The following is a 21272-nucleotide window of genomic DNA, read 5'->3' on the forward strand; positions in this document are numbered from 1 at the left end:
TTCGTCAGTGACGTTCTAGGCCTGGGCATGTGTCTTAGTTTGGGCTCTCCCAGAAGCAGACTGTGAGACAAGGATGTGAACGCACATGGTTTACTCAGGAGAAAGAGAGAGCACTGATAGGATTTGGTACCCAGCATGTTGTTGGTGACCAGGACACGAATAGTTTGACTGTAGTGGGGAGAGCAGCCCAGCAGGCCTTGGAGGAGGGAGGGGAGAAAATGAAGATGGGAGGTGTGGACACTGCTCAGGGAGCTTGGCTGTGAAAGCCAGCAGATGGACAGGGTGGGAGCTCAGGGGAAACACAGTCTCATGGAAGGGGTTCGTTTCCCCAGCCCCCGCTGTGGGAGACCTGCATGTCTTACACGTGGACGGAAGAAGGCCAGGCCGGCCAGAGAGGCGGAGGACACAGAAGGGTAGGTTCCTGAGCCAGTGGGAGGGGTGGGCTCCCGGCACAGGTGGAGGGATTGGCCTCGGAAAGGAGGTGGGACCACGTGCCCTGAGGCTGGAGAGAAGAGGAGTGTGAGAGCTCAGAGACAGGGTGAGGGCTGTGAGACGGAGGCCTTACGTGCCTTTTTGTTCCTCAGGTGGCGGGGGATGTGCTGTCTCCGGGAGACTGGTGACCATCTGGGGCGATGTCTGTGGACAGTCAGAGAGAGAGCCACCTAGGGAAAGGCTGGGGCGGAACTGAGACCCTGGACCAGGCTGAGACCATGATGGGTGCTGTGCTGCCTACGTCGTGACAGACTCTGCCAGCAGCGCTCAGAGGTCCAGACACACAGGGGAGAATGTGGCCAGCTGGGCTTGTCCAGCAGATGTCATGAAAGGAGACCAGGACAACCCTGACCCTGGAATCTAAGCCCAAGAGGGAAGGCGGGGCAAGGGATCTCTGAGGTGGGGGGAGGACAGCAGGGAGAAGAGGCCAGAGTGGCGGAGGTCGCCGGAATGTGCGGGAGGGAAGGCAGTTGTCTGGAAGGTGGGGCCAATGTTTCAGAGGTGGGGCGATTAGGGGGGATGGCAAGTCCAGGGTGTAGTCACAATAAGGGTGACAGTCTTCCATTATGGATGGCTCCCTCAATGCTGTCGCGGCCCCGCCTGCATCGTGGCTTTCACCATTCCCAGCCATGCAGACGGCTTCACCTGCAACCCCTGGACTTTCGGGCTGCTCACGGGCGGGTTGGAAAAGCCCGGGGTGGTGATGCCCTCGCGCAGTGGTTGGTGGACAAACGCTCTGCTTCCTCGCCCCTGAGGGGAGCAGCTTGGGGCCGTGGTCTACACTGTCTCCCCAAGGTGCCCATGGGGATTGAGACTCGATTGCCCACAATGGTAAGCTGCTCATTAACACACCCTGAACTGGCTTCTTCTCATCCCTGTGTCATTCCTCCATCCCCTGCCTGTGCCTCCTGGGGTCGCCTCCCAAATAAACCACTTGCCCTCGAATCCTTGTCACAGAGTATTCTTGTGGAGCAACTCAACCCAAGACAGTGGCTCAAATCTTTGAGCTTTGTTTCCTCCTGCGTAAGATGGGGAATCGATCCGTACCTCTGAAGCTGGGAAGACACAACCACACGCTAACACCATGCCCAGCACCTAGAGGACTGGTTTAGCACCCTTTCTCATCCACACAGTAGGTGTTTAATAAAAGTCTCCAGCCCCTCAGACTGCCTGGGACGGCTGAACCTTTCTGCTCCTGCCAATCAAGCCCCACAGGTAAGCCAATCCCTCAGGCCTGACTATTCTTAATGCTCTTTGCTGAGCACCTGCCAGGTGGCCTCCCATGCTGGCAGCAAGGGCTCCCTGGGGACCTCCTGACAAAAGGATGGCCCAGAGGCAACATGTGGTCTGGCAATGCACATCTGAATTCCTCCGAGGTAAACAGAAATCGTACTTGCTCCTACGCGGTGAGCTGGGCACTGGCTGAGATCTCCCTGCGTTATCTCATCTAATCCTCAGGGCAAACAGCAGGCTACCTCGTTGCTCCTGGTTCACAGTTGAGGCGGCTGGGCCTCAGAGAGGCTAGGTGACTTTCCTAGGCTCCCATAGCCCGGCAGTGCGTGGTGGAGCCAGGATTCAGACCTCGTCTGTCAAAGCAACGCCCAGGCTCCTCAGTGGGAGGCAGGAGGGTGCCACGTTCCCCTCAGATGCCCTGCGCTTGGTTCAGGCTCTGCACAGAGAGGGTGCAGGCTCTGCGCAGGGAGGGCACCTGGGAAGGAGCGTTGGGCTGAAGTGAATCACACAGACTCCCCAAGGAAACAGAAGGATTCTGTTTCCTGTTGGACCAGAGCCCTTGAGGGCATCTCTGCAGCCCCAGCTCCTGGCACAGGGCCTGGCATGTAGTGATGTGCAAGCAAGTTTGTGGGTCAATAAAGGAGTGAACATTTAATGTTCTGGCAGAATTTACACTGTGGCCTGGATCCACGATTGCGTTAGGAGTCGCACGATACGATTTTCCTGTTCTGTTATTCCTGCTGCACGCTTCCATGGAGAAGCTTTTCCCTCATCACAGCCTCCTTCTCTCTCCCTCTGAGCTAGTCTAAGCATGGCTGAAGGACGCTTGTCCCCTTGTCCCAGTAATTAGAGGCTTCTTTCAGCGCCCCTGGGCGGGGGGGATGGGAAAACCTGCAGCGACGCCCACCACGTGCTTTAGCATGTGTTGTCATGTCCAGTTTCCCACTGAATGGCTCTACTGGACAGAGGAGTCGGACTGAGACCCCAGAGGAGCTAGATGACTCGTTCAACGTCACCTAGCAAGTTAGAGGCTGACCTGGGATGGACCCCAGATCTGCCCAGCCCAAAACTCACGCCCTTTCTCCACCATCAAATTCCCTTCCAGCCCCAAGTTGCTTCCCTCCCAGATACAGTGTGGCTGGTGCAGATCTCAGAATGTGTAAACCTGGGGACACTAGATCCGTCACCTTAGAGTGGAGTGAAGGAAGCGCCTGGGCATCAGCTTACTAATTCGAGGGCCCCATGAATTATTCACGCCACCATTAACACAGGGGCCCTTTCAGCCTCTCTTCTCTTTCCCTGCTCCGACCCTCAGATCCTGGCCTGCCCCGAGCTGCAGACCTGTGGGGTCCCCGGTGAGGACATGCTGGCAGAGCTGGGGTCCTGTCTGCTGCTGGCAGTGGCACTGCTGGGCCCAGGCCCCAGGGCCCAGGCCATGAAAGGTAGGAGCTCTGGGGCCAGGCAGAGGCTGGAGGAGGGGGGCGGGTGGGCCAGGCAGGGGCCGGAGGAGGGGGCGGGTGGGCCAGGCAGCAGCTAGGTCTCCGGAGGTTTCTCTGCGGGAGGCCATTCTGGGCTGAGTTGAGGCTGTATTTGTTGCGGAGATGGGGGCAAGTCAGTATTTACTGGATGCTTTACATATGCGATTGCACTGAATCTTCACAACAAACGGCAATGTGGGTGTGAGTGCCCCAGTTTACAGATGAGCAAACTGAGGGTTGAGAAGTTGAGTAACCTGTGCAGGGCTACAAGGTCACCAAAGGCTCAGGGATGGGCTCCGGGACTGTTAAACATCTATTGCTGGAAGGAGTCTGTTCTCCTCCCAAGAGCCTGCTATACCTCCCCACTACCAGCCAAGTGAGACCAGAGTTCCTTATTACGGCGTTCAGTGCCCTCCAAGCGTTGGCTCCAATTTCTATATGGTATCGAGCCTCGGTTCCCTGCGTCACTTGTGTGTCCCATGCTCTGGTGGAGGATCACACCCCTTTCTGGAGATGCTTCACCTTCGGGGCTTTCACCTGCTGTCCTCTCTGCCTGGCAGGTCTCTTTTTCCACTTGAGAACATCTGGCTCATCCATCAAGCTCAGGTCAAACATCACCTCCTCTAGGAAGCCTTCCAGGTCCCTTCCTCAGCCTCAGATGCTCTGTTGTTGGAGCTCCCAGAACTCTCTGCGGGCACTCTGGTCCCAGGTTGCTTTGTGCTGGTCCAGCCCCACAAGCGTTGTGTGCCTGTCTGTGAAGCCAGGGCGATATCATTTCACCCATCTTCAAGGGGCTCAGCAAACAGCGGCAGTGCCTCATTTTCCTGTAGGCTCCAGTGGGGCTCAGGAAGGAAACGTTACTTGGCAGTCACCTAATCGGTGGCAGAGATGGGTTGGGCACCCAGGCATCTCACTCCATGCCTGGTTGGTGGGAGGAGCTAGCTGTTCCCATTTTCCAGCCACAGGGGCTTCAGTGGCCTTGGGGTCACCCTAGAGGTCAGGGTGCCTGCCTGAGTCCTGGAGGACAAGGCCACCGCTTGTGCTGGTGCTCAGGGCCTCCTGGGCCACAGGAGTTCTGCTCTGATGCTCTCATGGCTTTTCCTGTCCTGTGGGCAGATCTGGGGGAAGGACAAGCTCAGGCACAGGACAGAATGTCCCTCTGTCCTCTTGCCACAAATCAGACATCGTTCCTGCCCTGGCAGGCCCCGGGGGCCAGGCAGGGAGCCAATAATGTGGACTGGGTGTGCGTCTCGCTGCCCTTGCGTGGCTTTATCTCATGAGCACTCAGAGCCACCTAGCAGGGGAGGGGTCATTACTCCACTTCGCAGCTGCATGACTGAGGCCCAAGGAGGCCGAGGGATTGTCTGAGCCTTCGTTTATGCTAGTTCCTCCCTCCAGATCTTCCCCAGCTAGCCAAAGCTTCTCGGTCTTCCTGGTCAAACTCAAATATCACCTCCTCAGTGAATCTTGTCCCTTCCCTGACAGTGCTGGCCCCAGCAAGCTTGGCCTCCTTCCTCTGGATGCCAGAGCCCCTGTGTGGCCCCAGCACAATCACACTGCATGTCTTCTTCTCATTTTCCTGACTGCCCACCCCCTCCAACTGTGAGCACCCCAGGGAGGGACCCATGTGAGTCAGCACAGGCCTGCTACAGGGCACATGCTTGGTGACTGTGTCTTCTCTTATAGGAACTTTGATTAAGTGCATTCTTCAGGATCCTTTTGGTTGCAAGTGACAGAAACCCAACCTGGATGAGTTTAGTAAGAAGAGGAATGCATTGGCTCTGGAGCCGCGGGGCAGGAGTGTAGCTGAGTGAGGCTCAGGGATGCCAGCACCCAGGGCTCTCAGCCTCAGGGCCTTGCCACTTGCACGTGGTTCCTGTGGTCTGCGGACAAGCTTTCTCCATGGGCCCTGAGCGCCGTCCTGCCCAGGCTCTCACTCCCAGCCTCAGCCCCAGGAGAGGGCTGTGGTCCAGGCCTTCTGCAACAGGACTCTGGCCTGGCCTAGAGCCAGGCTCACCTGCAGGCCAGTCAAGGGGCGGGGAGGGTCAAGGATTGCCCAGGGGTCATGTGTCCATCCCAGGGGCAGGGAAGGGCGAGGGAGGGTTACTCCGTGAAGGTGAGGGAAGGGAGCAGTGTCTAAAATCGGGGGCGTCTTGTTGCAAGAGGTGGAGGGATGGGTGCTCTGCAGACCAAAATAATAGATGTCAGCTCCGGCAAGTAGCTTCCTTTTCTGGGCCTCAGTTTTCTCCTCTGTAAAATGGGGTCAATGACACCTGCCCTGTCTATTTTATGGGGCTATTGTGAGGATGTTACAAGATCACTCATTCGTTCATTCGTTTGTTCGTTCAGCAAATGCACACTGAGCACCGGCTTTGTGCCAGGTACTGTTCTAGGCGCTTGGGATTCATTGGAGAGCAACACAGACAAAAATCTCACTCTCACGGAGCTCACAGTTCTGTGGGGAGAGACTGGCAATGACCAAACAAACAAGAGAATGAATAGTCCACCCTATGGTGGTGAGCGCCGCAGAGCAAATGCGGCAGAAAATGGGGGGAGGATGGGGAGAGGGTCTCAGTGTGCGCAGGCTGGGTGGGAGGGCCTCACTGAGACGGTGACCAAAGACTTGCTAGTTATTTTTTTTTAACTTTTAATTATGAAAAATTTCAAACATGCACAAAGCAGAGAAAATAGTGTCATGAATCCCTGTGTCTCCAGCAACCATCTTCAACGATTGTCAACATTCTGCCTTTCTTGTTTCTTCTGTCCTACCCCCACCTCCATTTGGGGAGAAATTTAAAGCCAATCTCAGTTATCATATTACGTCACCCAAAATATTTCAGATTATATCTCTAACAGAGAAAGATAGATATATATAAATGTATGTATGTATGTGTGTGTATATATATATATGTACGTATGTATATGGCCCCAATATCACTATAATGGCATAATAATTCCTCAATTTTATCTAACACTCAGTTCATGTTCAGTTTTCCCCAATTATTGCAAAAAAAATCTCGTTACAGTTGATTTGTTGAAATCACATCCAGACAGAGTCCGTACGTTGCACGTGGTTGATATTCGGCTCTGGCGTCTCTCTCTTTTTAACCAGCCTCTCCTCTGGCAGCCACTTTTCTACTCTCTGTTTCCATGTGTATATATCACATCTTCTTTAGCCATTCTTCTGTTGACAAACACTAATGATTGTTTCCATATCTTGGCTATTGTGAATAACGCTGCGATGAACATGGGGTGCAGATAACTCTTCCATATTCTGTTTTTACTTCCTTTGGCTATCTATCTAGAAGAGGGATTGCTGGATCGTATGGTAGTTCTATTTTTAATTTTTTGAGAAGCCTCCATACTGTTTTCCATAGTGGCTGCACCACTTTGCACTCCCACCAACAGTGCACAGGGTTCCCTTTTCTCCACATCCTCACCAACGCTTGTTATTTCTTGTCTTTTTGATAATAGCCATTCTAACAGGTGTGAGGTGATATCCCACTGTGGCTTTGATTTGCATTTCCCCAAAGATTAGTGATGCTGAGCACCTCTTCATGTGCCTGTTAGCCATCTGTTCTGCTCATTTTTAGTTGGACTGTCTGTTTTTCTGCTATTGAGTTGTATGAGTTCTTTATGTATTTTGGATATTAACCCCTTATCCAATATATGATTTGCAAATATTTTCTCCCATTCAGTAGGTTGCCTTTTCATTTTGTTGATGGTTTCCTTTGCTGTGCAGAAGCTTTTTAGTTTGACGTAGTCTCATTTGTTTATTTTTGCTTTTGTTGCCTTTGCTTTTGCAGTCGGATCCAAAGAAATCATCGCCAAGACCAACGTCAAGGAGCACACCAGCTGTGTTCTCTTCTAATTGGTCTCTTTTTTTTTTTTTTTTAAGATTTTATTTTTTCCTTTTTCTCCCCAAAGCCCCCCGGTACATAGTTGTGGGTCCTTCTAGTTGTGGCATGTGGGACACTGCCTCAGCGTGGTTTGATGAGCAGTGCCATGTCCGCGCCCAGGATTCGAACCAACGAAACACTGGGCTGCCTGCAGTGGAGCGCGCGAACTTAACCACTCGGCCACAGGGCCAGCCCCTGATTGAGTCTCTTTTAATATAGCACTTGTGCCTCCTTTTCCCCCTTGTTTACTGTTGAAGCACCTGGGTGATTAAAATTTCCCACGTTCTGGACTTGGCTGGATGTATCCTCATGACGTCATTTAGAATGTTCCTTTAGCTTCGGTATTCACTCTAGCTTCTAGACAGACCCATGACTTCACTAGATTCAAGTTCCTTTATTTCTTTTCAAGAAGACATTGTAGGTAGTGTGTGTGGATTTATATCAGGGCACATATTATCCAGCATTCTGCTTCGATGTTAGATTAATAAGTGGCTTCAGGGGTTGTTAGCCTGATCCATCCATTATAATGCTCCCTATAAAGGTAACTTTTTAGGTATGTTTTAATTATAAGAACTTTCAAACATTTAGCAAAGTTGAGACAATTCCACATGGAACCCCCTGTCCCCACCATCTAGGGCTGACGTCTCATCATTTACCTTTTTACTCGGTGATTAGAACAGACATCGATGATGATAATTTCATTAAATTTGCAAAATTATGTTTTTCTAATGTTGTCATTCTTTCTGCAGCCTTCTATAAATAACAATCTTCCTTCATCAGCGATTTGGTTATCCTGAAATACACTCCATAACAGGAAAGGCAAAGTGGAAGCTTAATTCTTTCTTTTTCTCTATATCAGTTTTCAAAAAAATGAGTTCATGCCCCAGCAACCTGTAAAAGAAACCAATGTTTCTTTTTAATTTGTTTTGAGTTACATTATGAGTTCGTGAATTTTTATATATTTGATGTGTTTCAATCATTATTCTTTCTCGATGCTCTAGTTGGAGCTTCTGTAGCCGGTGGCAGCCCCTTTGAGGAGGTTCCTGTGTCCTCTGACACGGTCCCAGCAGACTCTGATACGTCAGCTTCTCTGCTTTCCGGTGTGACAACCAGTCCCAAGTGTATTTTGTACCTTTCCTGTCCTAGACCAACCTTCTGTCTAAGGAGCCCCGGTTCATTTTAGTTGGACGTAATAATCCTAATCAAAGACCTAGGGGTTCTAAATACCACTGGAATTTCGTTGCTTTTAGGCCTTTTTAGTGAACAGAGCTGGGAAATTAATTTTTTTTAGAAATAAAAATACCTTAAATTCATACTCATGTTTTTGATTCAAATTAAGGATCACAAGTGTTCTGCTTAATTTTTTAATTTTATATTTGTAGCTCTCACTCTGAAAATCTTAGTTTCTATTGACATTAGCATATTCTTCTATTCCAATATATAAAATACTGGTAAAATAACAGTATTTACCAGTATTCCTACTAGTAAGTCTACTGAATGCAGTTGAAGATGTCTGTGTGGTTCATTTTGTCCTTGGAATGTATCTCACTAGGAATGTGCCGTCAAAATAGTGTATTTCAAAGTCATTTGAAATCATTTCCCCATGGGGATGTGCCTCCAACTTGATGCAGAGTTGAGTTCATTTGTTTCAGTTTGGGATATTTAGGGGTTACTTTAAAATTTTTTGGATCTTTTAAAATGATACTAAAAAGTACTCATGATTATAAAGTCAAAAATATAAAACGAGTTGCATTTAAAGAGGTCCAGGAGTCATGTCTGTATCCTCCTTCCCCTGGCAAAGAACCGTTTTTATTAGTTTCCTTCCATTGTTTTCTTTTCTTTCTTTTTGAGGAAGATTAGCCCTGAGCTAATGTCCAACACCAATCCTCCTCTTTTTGCTGAGGAAGATTGGCCCTGGGCTAACATCCGTGCCCATCTTCCTCTACTTTTTATGTGGGACGCCTGCCACAGCATGGCTGATAAGCGGTCTGTAAGTCTGCTCCTGGGATCCAAACCAGTGACCCGCGGGCCACCCAAGCAGCACGTATGAACTTAACTGCTAAGCCACTGGGCTGGCCCCTCTTTTTTTAAATATAAGCAAATATATACATATAAGAATGTACTGTTAACACTAATAGGCTGTGCACATTTTCACTCTGGGTAGAGGGTTATTATTATTTTTAATTTTTAAATTTCCCCCTGCGCATGTCTAGGGCCTGGCATTTAGGGCTCTTATATCTGAAGTTATGACCCCCGACACTCCTGTCCCCGTCCCTGCTCTGGTTCTCTCCACGGCACTTATCGCTGTCTGATATGCTCCCTAGTTTCCCCGTCAGGTGTCCTGTCTGTCTCCCCCGCAGAGTACTGTCCATGAGGGCAGGAGTCTGACTGTCTCTCTTGTTCCTCCTGTAACCCCAGCACCTAGAACAAAGCCTAGTGCTCAGATGGTATTTGTTGAATGAAAAAAGAATAATTGAGAAGTATTTGGAGAAGAAGTAAACAAATGAACAAACGCGTGAAGAAATGAATTGATTTGGGGCCACGGCCTCATGCTTCCTCATCCATCTCAAAGACCCAGCTTTGTCCTTGGGCCCACCAGCAAGACCCCAGCACTGACTCTGAGCCATTCTTGCCTCTTGCCCCAGGTGTCAAATGTGGGGGTGTGCTCTCTGCCCCTTCTGGGAACTTCTCCAGCCCCAACTTCCCCAGGCTCTACCCCTACAACACGGAGTGCAGCTGGCTGATTGTGGTGGCCGAGGGCTCCTCTGTGCTGCTCACCTTCCACGCCTTCGACCTGGAGTACCACGACACCTGTGACTTTGACTTCTTGGAGATCTACAACGGGGCGTCGGGAGACAAGGGCAACCTGCTGGGGAGGTTCTGCGGCCACGTGCCCCCGCCGCCCTTCACCTCCTCCTGGCACGTCATGTCTGTCGTCTTCCACTCTGACAAGCACGTGGCCAGCCGTGGCTTTTCTGCAGGCTACCAGAAAGGCAAGAGGACTTGGCAGGGGAGAGGGTGGCCCTGGGTGGAGGTGGGGGGAGAGCAGCGGGGCTTGGGGGGGCAGGGAGGGCTCGCAGGACCTCGGTATCTCAGCATGTCGGCTGCTCCACCGCCGGGATGACCCTGCTCTTGGAGCTCATGGGGCACCGTGTGCAGTCTTGGTGGTTGTGGGTTCCCACCTTCACAGCAACACTCCCCACGTCTCCCTCTGCTATTCCTGGCAGCCCCCGGGGGTCTCCTGTGCTCAGGAGCGAGGCCACTCATGCTTTTCTATCCTTGTCCTTCTTATCCCATGCTGCGGCGTCAGGACACAGCAGGGGACACCATGTGCCACTGCTGCTGGTCCCTCTGTGGCATCCCATCACCCATCACTGCACGGGCACAGGAATCCCCCCAGGTCGTCAGGCGTAGGAGCTGCAGGGGGGTCTGTGTGGGGCTGGTGACGTGATCCCTCGCAGAGCCTGTCCTGAACTGCCTCCTGGATCGCAGGTCCCTGATGCCTCCCTCCCTCCACCAGATCCCTCCCTCCACCAGGTCCCTCCCTCCACCAGGCGTGAAGCCTGCCCCTCAGCCTCATGAGGGAGCAAAGGCCTCTGCTCTCCCTGACTGTTCCTCCTGTCCTCAGGCTTCTCTGCGCAGACGCAAACCTCCTCCCTTCTCTCAAGGCCGAGACCAAACGCCTTTTCCCGTCAGCTCAAGCAATAGACGATGACAGAGGTTCCTGGTGCGCAGGGCCTACTGACAGCTGTTGCGGGGTTGGGGGACACCAGTCCCACTGGCTTCAGAGGCACGGAATTGTAGAATGGTAAAACACAGCATCACGGACTGATCTAATCACAGTTTTGGAATTTAGATTTTTAGAATGTTAGGACGTCAAAGTCATAGTACAATGGACAGAGTTTTCCAACATAGCTTAAAACCTTAAATGCCTTAAAAAGAAGTATTCTTGGGGGCTGGCCCCATGGCCAAGTGGTTAAATTTCCACACATTCTGCTTCAGCAGCCCAGGTTCATGGGTTTGAATGTAGGCACGGTCCTACTCCGCTCATCAGCCATGCTGTGGAGGCATCCCACATACAAAGTAGGGGAAGACAGGCCCAGATGTTAGCTCAGGGCCAATCTTCCTCAAGCAAAAAAAAAACCCCAAACAAACAAATCAGGAAGATTTGGCAATTGATGTTAGCTCAGGGAGAATCTTCCTCACCAAAAAAAGAAGAAGAAGAAGAAGAAAAGTAATATTCTTATATCAAGTGCAACCTTATCTTAGTCTCTGATATAAAAAAGATAAAGGCAGTATTTTAGTGGTATGCATTTGTTTCCAACATTTGCTTATTGTAAGCCAAACACAGTCACTATTGATGACCTCCAATGAGCTAAATTTTTTTAAAAAAGATTTTATTTTTCCTTCTCCCCAAAGTCGCCCAGTACATAGTTGTACATTTTAGTTGTGGGTCCTTCTAGTTGTGGCATGTGGGACTCCGCCCCAGCATGGCTTGATGAGCGGTGCCATGTCCACACCCAGGATTCAAACTGGCGAAACCCTGGGCCACCAAAGTGGAGCGCATGAACTTAACCACTGGGCCACGGGGCCCGCCCCCAGTGAGTTAAATTTTTATATATAAGACATGTCACTGTGGATGCCGTCTTTAATTGCATTAAAAAATAGTTTGAACTACAACATGAGAATGAAGTTTGCACCAGATACCTGCAGATAGATGCCCCCAGGAGCCACTGGAGCCCCAGAGCACAGTTTGAAAGCCTCTGCTAAGGGTGTTGGTGTTGGCAGGGATCTCGCAGGCTGTCAAAACCCCACCCTCTCATTTCACAAACAATAAATCTGAGACCAGAGAGGGAATGTGTGTGACCTTCCCAAGGTCATACAGCTGGGAAGGGGAAGTGCTAGGACAAGGGATCAGGTCCTTAGACCCCCAGCGTGGTGCTCCGGTGCTCCCTTCACACAGCTATGCCATGGACGAGACTCTGGAGTCTCAGAAATACATCCTGAGTGTGCCCCTCTCTGCTGGTGGCCTCCAACTAGCCATGGCATTCATCATCGCCCACCTCCTGGTTGTGTTGGCTGCACTGGGTTCCAAAGGGCTTTCACAGCACCTTCTCAGACTCCGAAAGTGTCTGGGCCTGGTAGGTCAGGCTGGGCAATTCTTATGATTTCTCATATTCCCATGAGGCTCAGAGAGGCTGGGCTACTTGCCCAGGGTCACACAGCTCATAGAAGACAGAGCTGAGAGGACACCTGTCTGCAAGACCCCAAGCCCATCTCTAGTTCATCAGACCCTTTCTCTAAGCCTCAGTTTCCTCATGGCTTAGGGGCGTTTGATTACATCCCTGCACTCAGGCCCCTCAGCCTCTGGGCCCCACTGGCCTGCTAGGAGTGGACAGTGAGAATCACAATGTCGAGGGCACAGGCTCTGCAGTTAGTCCTCCTGGGTTCAGACCCACTCTCCCAGTTGCCAGCCGGGTGACCCGCTGTCAGGGTCTGCCCACAGCCCCTTGGCCTTGCCACTTCAATGGCTCCTGCCAACCTCCACTTCTGTTTGCTTGAGGGCTTCCTCCGAAGTCTGGTGGGTCACCTCTACACCCCGCAGCCCATGGCCCGATTCTGGGGAGCTGGTGTACGAACGCCTCAGCTCCCTCACCCCCCACCTGGGGTCCCCTGTCTCTCCCAGATAAACTCCCTGTGCTCAGATCCTTGTCTCAGGGTCACACGGGTGAGTTACTTAACTTCTGGGTCCCTCTATTTTCTCAGCTGTGAAACGGGAAAAGCCACTGCGAGTTCCTCTGGGGTTATGGCAATGACGTAACAAGATGGAGTAGGTGCCAAGTGCCAGGCTGGACCTGCCACTGAGCTGGCGCTCCCTGGATGGGGATGAGGTTCCGTGAGATTCCCGGGGAAGCAACACTCCGGGGGTGTCTTGCTGCCCAGGGAGGCGTCGGGGGCTGCGGGGGAGGCAGAAAGTTCAGTTTAAGGGGCTCCTTTGCAGATGTATGTGGCGGTGTCCTGACGGGCCTGTCCGGAGTCCTCACCAGCCCCGAGTATCCCAACAACTACCCCAACAACGTGGAGTGCCGCTGGGTGATCCGGGCCGCCGGCCCCGCCTCCGTCAAGTTGGTGTTCGTGGACTTCCAGGTGGAGGGCAATGAGGACTGCACCTACGACTACGTGGCCGTGCTGGGGGAGCCCGGCCCCGCCCGCGGGCACCACTACTGTGGCAGCGCCAGGCCCCCCACCCTTGTGTCACTGGGCCGCGAGCTGCAGGTGGTCTTCAAGTCGGACTTCAACATCGCAGGTCGGGGCTTCAAGGCCTACTACTTCTCAGGTAGGAGGGGCTGGCCGTGCCCCGCCCCCGTGCACCCGCTCTGCCCCCCTCCCCACCCTGCCCTGGTCAAGCCCTTCCTGCTGTCTCTGCCTGGAACGCTCTAGCACACACTTCCCTGCCTGGCCAGGGACGAGGCGTGAGCATGTCCCCTCCTCGGTGAGGACTTCCTGATTCACTCAGAGTTAATCCCTTCCTTCAGCTCCTTCTAGAAGATTTTTCACGGCACTGATCTAACACATCACTTCTGTGTATGGCTTGCCTGTTGATCTCCCTCCCTTGCCTGACTGTGAGTTCCTAGGGGCTTGTCTTTGTACCGCCACTTAGCAGGCAGTCAGTTAACGTTTGTACAATTGAAAGCACGAACCCTTGGGGAGTTCGCTGTCTAGTGGAAGAGATGGAAACGGAAACAGACAATGACAACCCACTGTGACCTATGCTAGCTAACAGTAAGAATCATGGAGGACTTCTTGGAGGAAGAGAGAATTGAGCTTTGAAGGAGTTGGCCAGAGGTGGAAGGAAGGGAAAGGTGTTGCAAGCAGAGGAATCAGCATGTGCAAAGACATGGAGGACGTAGAGGGTTGGTGTGCTTGTAGTGCTAGGAGATGTTTGGCGAGGCTGGAAGTTAGGGGTGGATGAGGGGCGGTGAGAAAATTGTCAAGGTCAGGTCATGAACCATCTTGTCTTTCAAGTCCAAGTTTGGACACAACTCTGAGAACAGGTATTAGGTGTTGTTACTGATTTCACAACAGGGCCAACACCCATGAAGGGCATTGCCAATTGGAAAGAGAGTCCCAGCTTCCAGTTGGTTTCAGTTTAAAGCAGGCTTTGGGATCAGTTGTCTGCTTTGCTGGCCGTGATGCCCTCAACCTGCGAGGGCGATTCAGCATGCCCTTGGCACCTGTAGCCCAAGCTGCAGCTGCAGAGGGTGACGGTCTCCACCCTTCTCCCCCGATTCCTTCTGCCCCACGTCCCCTCACCCAGGAGAATGCCAAGAAGTGTACACGGCCGTGCGGGGCAACTTCTCCAGCCCCCAGTACCCTCGCTCCTATCCCAACAACATCCGGTGCCACTGGACCATCCGCCTGCCCCCTGGCTACCAGGTCAAGGTGTTCTTCCTGGACCTGGAACTGGAGGGGCCCAACAGCCTGACCAGGACCTGTGACTTTGACCATCTGACGGCCTTCGATGGGGCCAGCGAGGAAGCGCCCATGCTGGGGAATTGGTGTGGCCACCACCTGCCACCACCCGTCACCTCGAGCCGCAACCAGCTCCTGCTTCTGCTGCACACGGACCGCAGCGCCACCCGCAGGGGCTTCTCTGTGGCCTACATAGGAGGTCAGCCAGCGTGGAGAGCATGCGTGTGCTGGGGGGGAGGTGAGGCAGGGTCCCAGGTCTTTGCAGTCCCCTTCCTCCATCCCACCAGCTCTCCAGATCCCCACGCATGGTCTCCCCATCCTCTTCTCTGGTGGCTACACCACTGCCCTGGGGCCTTTGCCACCAATATGGCCCTTGCTCGTTTCCACTGTTGCAGGCCCTTACCTTTCTAGCATACGCATCCATGGTCCCTAATCCCTGCCCATCTGGCTCCTTCCCCCATGAGCCCCTGGCCTCTCTTGTACTATGGTTGATCATCTGTATCCAGGGGGAACACGCAAAATGCGGTAATACTGTTTATGGTAAACAATTGCTGTAACACCAGAGATGCTGACCAGCCTTGTTATGTCACTCAGAAATCCTGCTGAGGGTGGCTTGAACAAACGGCAATTGTTTTTTCTCACATAATAAGAAGTCTGGAGCCTGGCAGCTACTGTGTCGGTCAGGGACTCAATATTGTCCCAGCTGATATTCCTGGGATTCTTGGCCTCATGACTGCAGGATGGCTGCCACTACTCCAGGCATCATGTCCATGTTGAAGGCTGGAAGAGGGTAGGGGAGGTGCCAGCCACAAATGCCCCTTTATCAGGAAAGCAAATGCCCCTTTATCAGGAAAGCAAAAGCATTTTCAGAAGCCCTTGAAAGACTTCTTGGTCTCACTGATTTGAACTTGGCCGTATGGCCATGCCTAGCTGTGAGGGGGTTGGGGCAGTTGGTATTCAGCTTTTCCAGCCTCCATAATGCCAGTTCCACTCGCCAGCTGACAGCGTCTATCATCTCTCCCCCTATCTTACAGCCTGCCCTGGGCCATGAGCCCAGAAACGCCTGTACCTTGGGCCCGTTTTGCCCTCCGCATGACCAGGCTAAAGCTCCTTGCTGTGCAGGTGTGGGATGGGGGTGCCGAGAGAGGCAGGGGTCTCACTGCTCTTGCAGGCTCAGCCAAGACTAGGACTCATCCTGCCTCCTTGCGTGGCTGAGCAGGGCCTGGGAGAGGGGTCCAGGGCTGAGCTCAGACAGACCAGAGCTGCATCCAGATGCTGCCGTTTACTGACCATCCGAGTGGCTCATCTGGAAAGGGGTTGACAAACGCCTAGCCAGGCAGTCCTCAGGATGAAACGAGGTAGCACAGGCCACAGTGCCCGGCTGCAGGGACGCCCTTGCTGAGGGGTAATTCTTTCCTTCATGTGTCTCAGGCCTGTTCTGCATTCAAAAGATCTTTCCTCATTCCTTACCACGTAAGCAAGAGGAGTTTGAGGTCCCAGTGAGGGGGAAGGAAACAGTAGAGCTGCAGGAAGTTCACTGCACGGTGTGACCTGGGCAGACGCATGCTCCCTGGACCTCGGCTGGCCCCACCTTGACCTGGGGAGGAGCGCTGTCCCCTCTGTTAGAGCCAGCCTCTTCTTGGATTGCACTCTGGAGAGCCGGGTGCCATCGAGGTCTGTCTCAGCTAGCTGGCAAGTCAGTTTCTCTCTGTGAGTCTCAGTTTTCCCACCTGTGAAATAAGGACATTGGCTGAAGGATCTTTAAGGTCTCTTTCGGCGCCGATGGTCTTGTTCCCTCCCGGGTCCTCCCCCAGCTCTCTGTGATCAGGGACAAGCCCCTCCTCCTTTGGTGCCTCCAGAGACAGAGGGCCGGCAGCTCTAATCCTGGCTCCCATTCCAGGAGCCCCCTCCCACCCCGCCCCCCTTCCTCCTTGGATCCCTGTGGGAGCCCAGGGTCAGACAGGGGCACTCGAGGCTCCAGATGTGGCCCAGGCTTCAGGCAGCCTCAGGCTGGAGGACAGCCTCGGCATCAATCAAGGGTGACGCACAGTTCAGCGCCACCAAGATCATTGTGGGAGACGGCGGGCCCATAAATCCCCGACTGCCCAGACACCAGAGGCTGAAATATGTCTGAGGCGTTTCCCGGAGACGGCTGAGAGTTCCAGGCCTCTGCCTGCCAGCTCTTTCCTTTTCCTCCCACTAGTCACCCCCCTTCCTTTCCCCTGCACTCACCCCTGCCCCAGCAAGCGCTGCCCTCCCATGCATGCACGCACACACGCATGCACGCACACACGCATGCTCACACAAACCCAGACATGTAGGGTCACAGCGTCCTGGCTGAGACGGGTGCAGGAGGCCACCAGACAGGGTAGAGAGGCCGCCAACTTCAGAATCGTACAGACTCAGTGGTGAATATCCCAACTCAGCCACTGCAGACACCTTCACCTCTCAGAACCTCAATTTCCAAAACTATAAAATGGGTTTAGTCCCATCCGCCTCATGGGGTGGCCGTGGGGAGAGTGAGGCTTCCCCCACCACCCCTTTTGAAACTGCAACACCCTCAAACATTCCTCTCTCCCTGTTATTCTTCTTTGCTTGATTTTCCCTGAGACCACTCTGACCCTAGGTGTCTTTTACAGATATATTGCCCCCTCACCCAACTAGACCGTAAGCTCCAAGAGGGCAGGAATTTGTGGCTGGTTTTTTTTGTTGTTGTTGTGTCTCTGGTGCTTAGCCTAGTGCCGGCACATAGTAGACCATCAATAAAAATTTGTTAAATGATTGAATTGCCTGGCACACGGCAAAGCGATCAACAAACAGAAGCTTTTATTATGATTAAGAATATTCATTCATTCATTCATTCAATCATTCATTGACCATTCACTGCGCCTGCCAAGCTCCGTGTGAGGCTCAGAGGACACGGAGAAGTGAGCATGTCCTGCTCTGGGGAGCGTATAGTCTGGTGGAGTTCAATGGAGGAACACATGTAAAACATCCCCTAGGACAACGTAAGAGCCGTCGCCACTCTGGGCCTCCGTTTTCCCACCCATCCTCCTTTGGGTGGGGGCTTGGGGAGAGTGGGGGTCAGACTGCCTGCCCCTAAGGCCTCCAGCTCCTCCCTCCCGTCCCCAGTGGTGCCCATGAATGTGAGCTGCTCCCGCACGGACTTCCAGATCCTGATCTCTGCGCAGGCGCTGGCCCCGCTGGAGCGGACCAAGGTCTTCCTGGGCAGCCGGAGCTGTGCTGCCCAGGAAGTCGGCAGCGCCTTCCGCATCCAGGCCCGCTTCGACACCTGCGGCACCGAGTCTCAGGTAGGGGCTAGGGGCGGAGGGCAGGCAGGAGGGAGGGGCTCTAGCCTGCTCTGAGGCACCTGCCCTTCTGGAGAATTCTGCTTCTCTTCCTGGCTCCAGTGACCACACAAACCTGAATGCAGAACTGAGCCCCTCTTGACCTCACCTCAACAGACTTGCTCAGTGTAGACACAACAAAGAGCTCATGTTGGGGAGACAGAGGAGGGGCCCCCGCTGCTCCCTGTGCTGACTGAGAGGCCCTGTTGGAGGCGCCTCCCCAAGGCCCCGTTGACCCCCCACCCGTGGAGGCCTGCCTCGCTGTTGGTCCCCTTCTCCCTGGAGGTGCCGAGGGCACCAGGCCTCCCCCCTCTGACACGCAGAGCTGTTTGAGCTGCTTGCCTCCCGCTCGCCACTTCCCCAACCTTGTGGCCCGAATCCATCTCTGGGCTCCACCCAACAAAAGACCCTTCAGGTAGCAGGGTCCACTTCCCTCCAGAGGCAGCGAGCCTTACAAGTGAATTTTCTCTACTGTCCTTCCATTTTGGAGGCTGGGAACCCAGGCTGGAGGCCCTCAGAGTCGCTGGGCTGCGGCCCAAGCACCTAGATGTTTGTATTCTTAGGGACGAGTTTGGAAGAGGAGAGGGGCAAGAAGGAACAGAGCCCTGTATCAGGGAGACTGCCCAGCCCTGGCATCCGGGAATTTGCCGGGCTGGCTTGGCAAAAATCATGTGCTGTGCAGCAAACCATGCTCCTCCCGCCCCAGCAGTAGCGGATTGCGTGCCCCTGCCCCTCCAGCGCACCCCCTGCTTCCCCGGCTTCCTGGCAGCCACTGTCCTCGTGACCTGAGAAGGGGAGAAGAGGGGGTCAGTCTTGGCTGCCAAGATAACCTGCCCTCACACCTACTCCATGCCCTAAATCCCCCAGGGATTTTCTCTGGGACAGAACCGCATTCCACAGTCATGAAATGATGGAGACAGACGATCCCAGAAGCAGGGGATGAGGAAATCTAGAATGAGGGCCTCAGACACTCTGTCTCAGAGTCACGGGACCACCGCCAGAACTTGGAAGCACAGAATCGTAGAGTCTTGGAGTCAGTGTCGTGGAAACATAAAAGCTGAGCGCCTTAGACTCGTGGATCCTTAGAGTAACTCTTCTAAGTCCTAGACCCACGAGGACCGGTCTCTGCACTGAGCTGCTTTCAAAGACGCACAGCTCACAGGGCCAAAAGCAGCGAAAAAAGCACTCACGACCTTTCTGTGAGTCTCTTCGCAAATGTCAGAGACTTGCTTTTACAACCATAACACCACATTTTGTGGGGCCTTTCTTTCCTCTTCAAGTCTCTCACTCATAAAAACCCCTGGAACCTGCCCCACCCTCATCTCTGTGCCTTTCTCTCCCTTCTTCATGACGTAGATTCACTCCCGCCCTTCCCCTGGGTCCCCTCCACTCTCAGGGCCTGTCTGTCTTTGTCCAGTGTCCTGATTCCATGTCACAAATGTCCAGCCACCAGTTCTTCTCAGAGGGCGTGGTGGCCCACAGACCAAGGGCACAAACACAGAGGCTCCTTTGGGAACATGGACTCTGAGCCTTTTGGAAGCCCACAGTTGGTAGAGACTCGCAAGGTCACCTGGTCCCCAAAACTCCAGATTTGTGACTCTCCTTCTCACCCTTCCCCAAAGGGGCCGCCCAGTCCCCCGTGACGGCAGCTTCCTACTCTTCACGTGCACTCGCTCTATTTCAGCAGCGCTGAATTTTAGAAGCCTCATCTCAGAAGTGCCCCCTACTGGATGGGGGCAGTTGGGCAGCCTGGGGAGTGTAAGAGCTGCGGTGGATTTGGGGTGGGTGGGGAGAGGGGCCGTGCGTCACTGCAGCGCCCACTGCAGACCACCCCAGACTGCCCACAAATGCTGCCCCTCAGTCCCTGGCCCGAACACCCACCGTCTCAGGGCAACTTCACTCCTGCCTCCCTCATCTGTGGGCGGGGGGAGGGCAGCAGCGGGCCAGGCCCCCCACGTCTCACTCCTCAAGGGCTCTTCCCAACCCTCGAGTGGCTCCACTGGGGTGACCAGGGACTCAACAGCAGGGCACGACATTGCTGCAGATGTAACTGAGAGAAAAGATTCCAGAAGGAAAGTCGCCTAACACCAGGGACAGGGCTCCTAACTGGAGGCAGGGGACGTGGCTTCCGGACCCGCCTCTGGGCAAGCCATCGCCCTTCTGGGCCTCAGGAGTCACGTCTGAACTGCCAAGGAAGGGGAGTGGCCCGTGCGCCCTGAGAGTCCCTTCAGTTCTGTGCTCTTTGGTTTGAGTGAGGAGTGATGGCTGAGAGCACCTTAACGAACGAGTGGATCTGGATGAGAATATGCCTTTGTCACTTGTGTGCGGTGTGGGCTCAGAGGAGGGATTTAACCTCCGGGCCTCACTTTCCTCATTCATAAAACGGGGATATTAACAGTACCCACAAGAGAGGGTTGTTGTGAGAATTAAATGAGATAATGCACTTAAAATAGAGAGCCTGGGAAATGGCAAATGTCCCCCAGTGTCCCTGCTATTATTATTAGGGTCTTTCCTAGACCCCACCTCCTTGAAGCCAGAGCAAACACTGGCCCATCAAATCCGACATTGTCCTTCCAGACGGCCCACCCTCCTCGTGCCACCCTTTTACAGATGGGGATCCTGAGGCTCCGAGTGGGGAAGGAGCCAGGGGCTGAGCTGGGAATAGAACTCTGGCTCCTGGGGCTCTGCCCCTTGGCACTGAGTCCCCACATTTCTAGGGAAACAGGGTCAAGCCTGGCCCCTCCAGGTGCGAGCGAGTGCCCCATGACCCCACAGAGAAGAAACAACACTTCTGTGATCGTCAGCATGCTGTACATCGACTTCTCGGCCGGTGGACGGGAGGACATCCACGAGTACGAGGTCCGCTGCGAGCCACGGCGCAAGGAGGCTTCTGTCCACCTGCTGTCCGGCTCCGACTGGCTTGGGCCCTACGCTGCCACGGCTGAGCACCTTCAAGAAGCACCACCCAGGGATGAGGTGGAGGCGCTGGAGGGCCCTGTGGCCATGGTGGCCCAGGACACCAGTGACATCGTCTTCCTGGGCCTTTGCATCCTGGCTGGAGTCCTCATGGTCATTGCCATCGTGGTCCTGATGCTGCTGTGAGCAGGTAGGGTAGGGACTTGGCATCTGGCATCCCTGGGAGGCAGCTTGGGGACCCCACGACAGGGGTGGGACCAGGCCTCATTGACTTGTTGGTGACCATGGGCAAGTCACTCTCCCTCTTTGAGCCTCAGTTTCCTAGGGATGATCACTGTGCCCTGCCTGTCTCACAGAGCTGGTGTGAGGCTCAGAGAGGGGCATGGATGCATAAGAGCTTTGTACCTTACAGCATGCCATTATGTGTGTGTGAT

The 21272-nt window shown here is 53.6% G+C and overlaps 1 protein-coding gene across 1 annotated transcript; it reads left to right on the forward strand.

The window, feature by feature from the left end:
* The first annotated feature begins 3088 nt into the window (after positions 1 to 3088).
* Positions 3089 to 21024, forward strand: CDCP2 (CUB domain containing protein 2). Its single transcript, XM_046660530.1, has 6 exons — positions 3089 to 3167; positions 9748 to 10095; positions 13104 to 13439; positions 14421 to 14774; positions 17708 to 17886; positions 20698 to 21024. Exons 1-6 carry the CDS (start codon positions 3089 to 3091, stop codon positions 21022 to 21024), a joined length of 1623 nt encoding a protein of 540 aa, XP_046516486.1.
* The last annotated feature ends 248 nt before the right edge of the window (positions 21025 to 21272 follow it).

The sequence above is a fragment of the Equus quagga genome, chromosome 5 (assembly GCF_021613505.1).
Source record: "Equus quagga isolate Etosha38 chromosome 5, UCLA_HA_Equagga_1.0, whole genome shotgun sequence".
NCBI classification, from domain to species: Eukaryota; Metazoa; Chordata; class Mammalia; order Perissodactyla; family Equidae; genus Equus; species Equus quagga.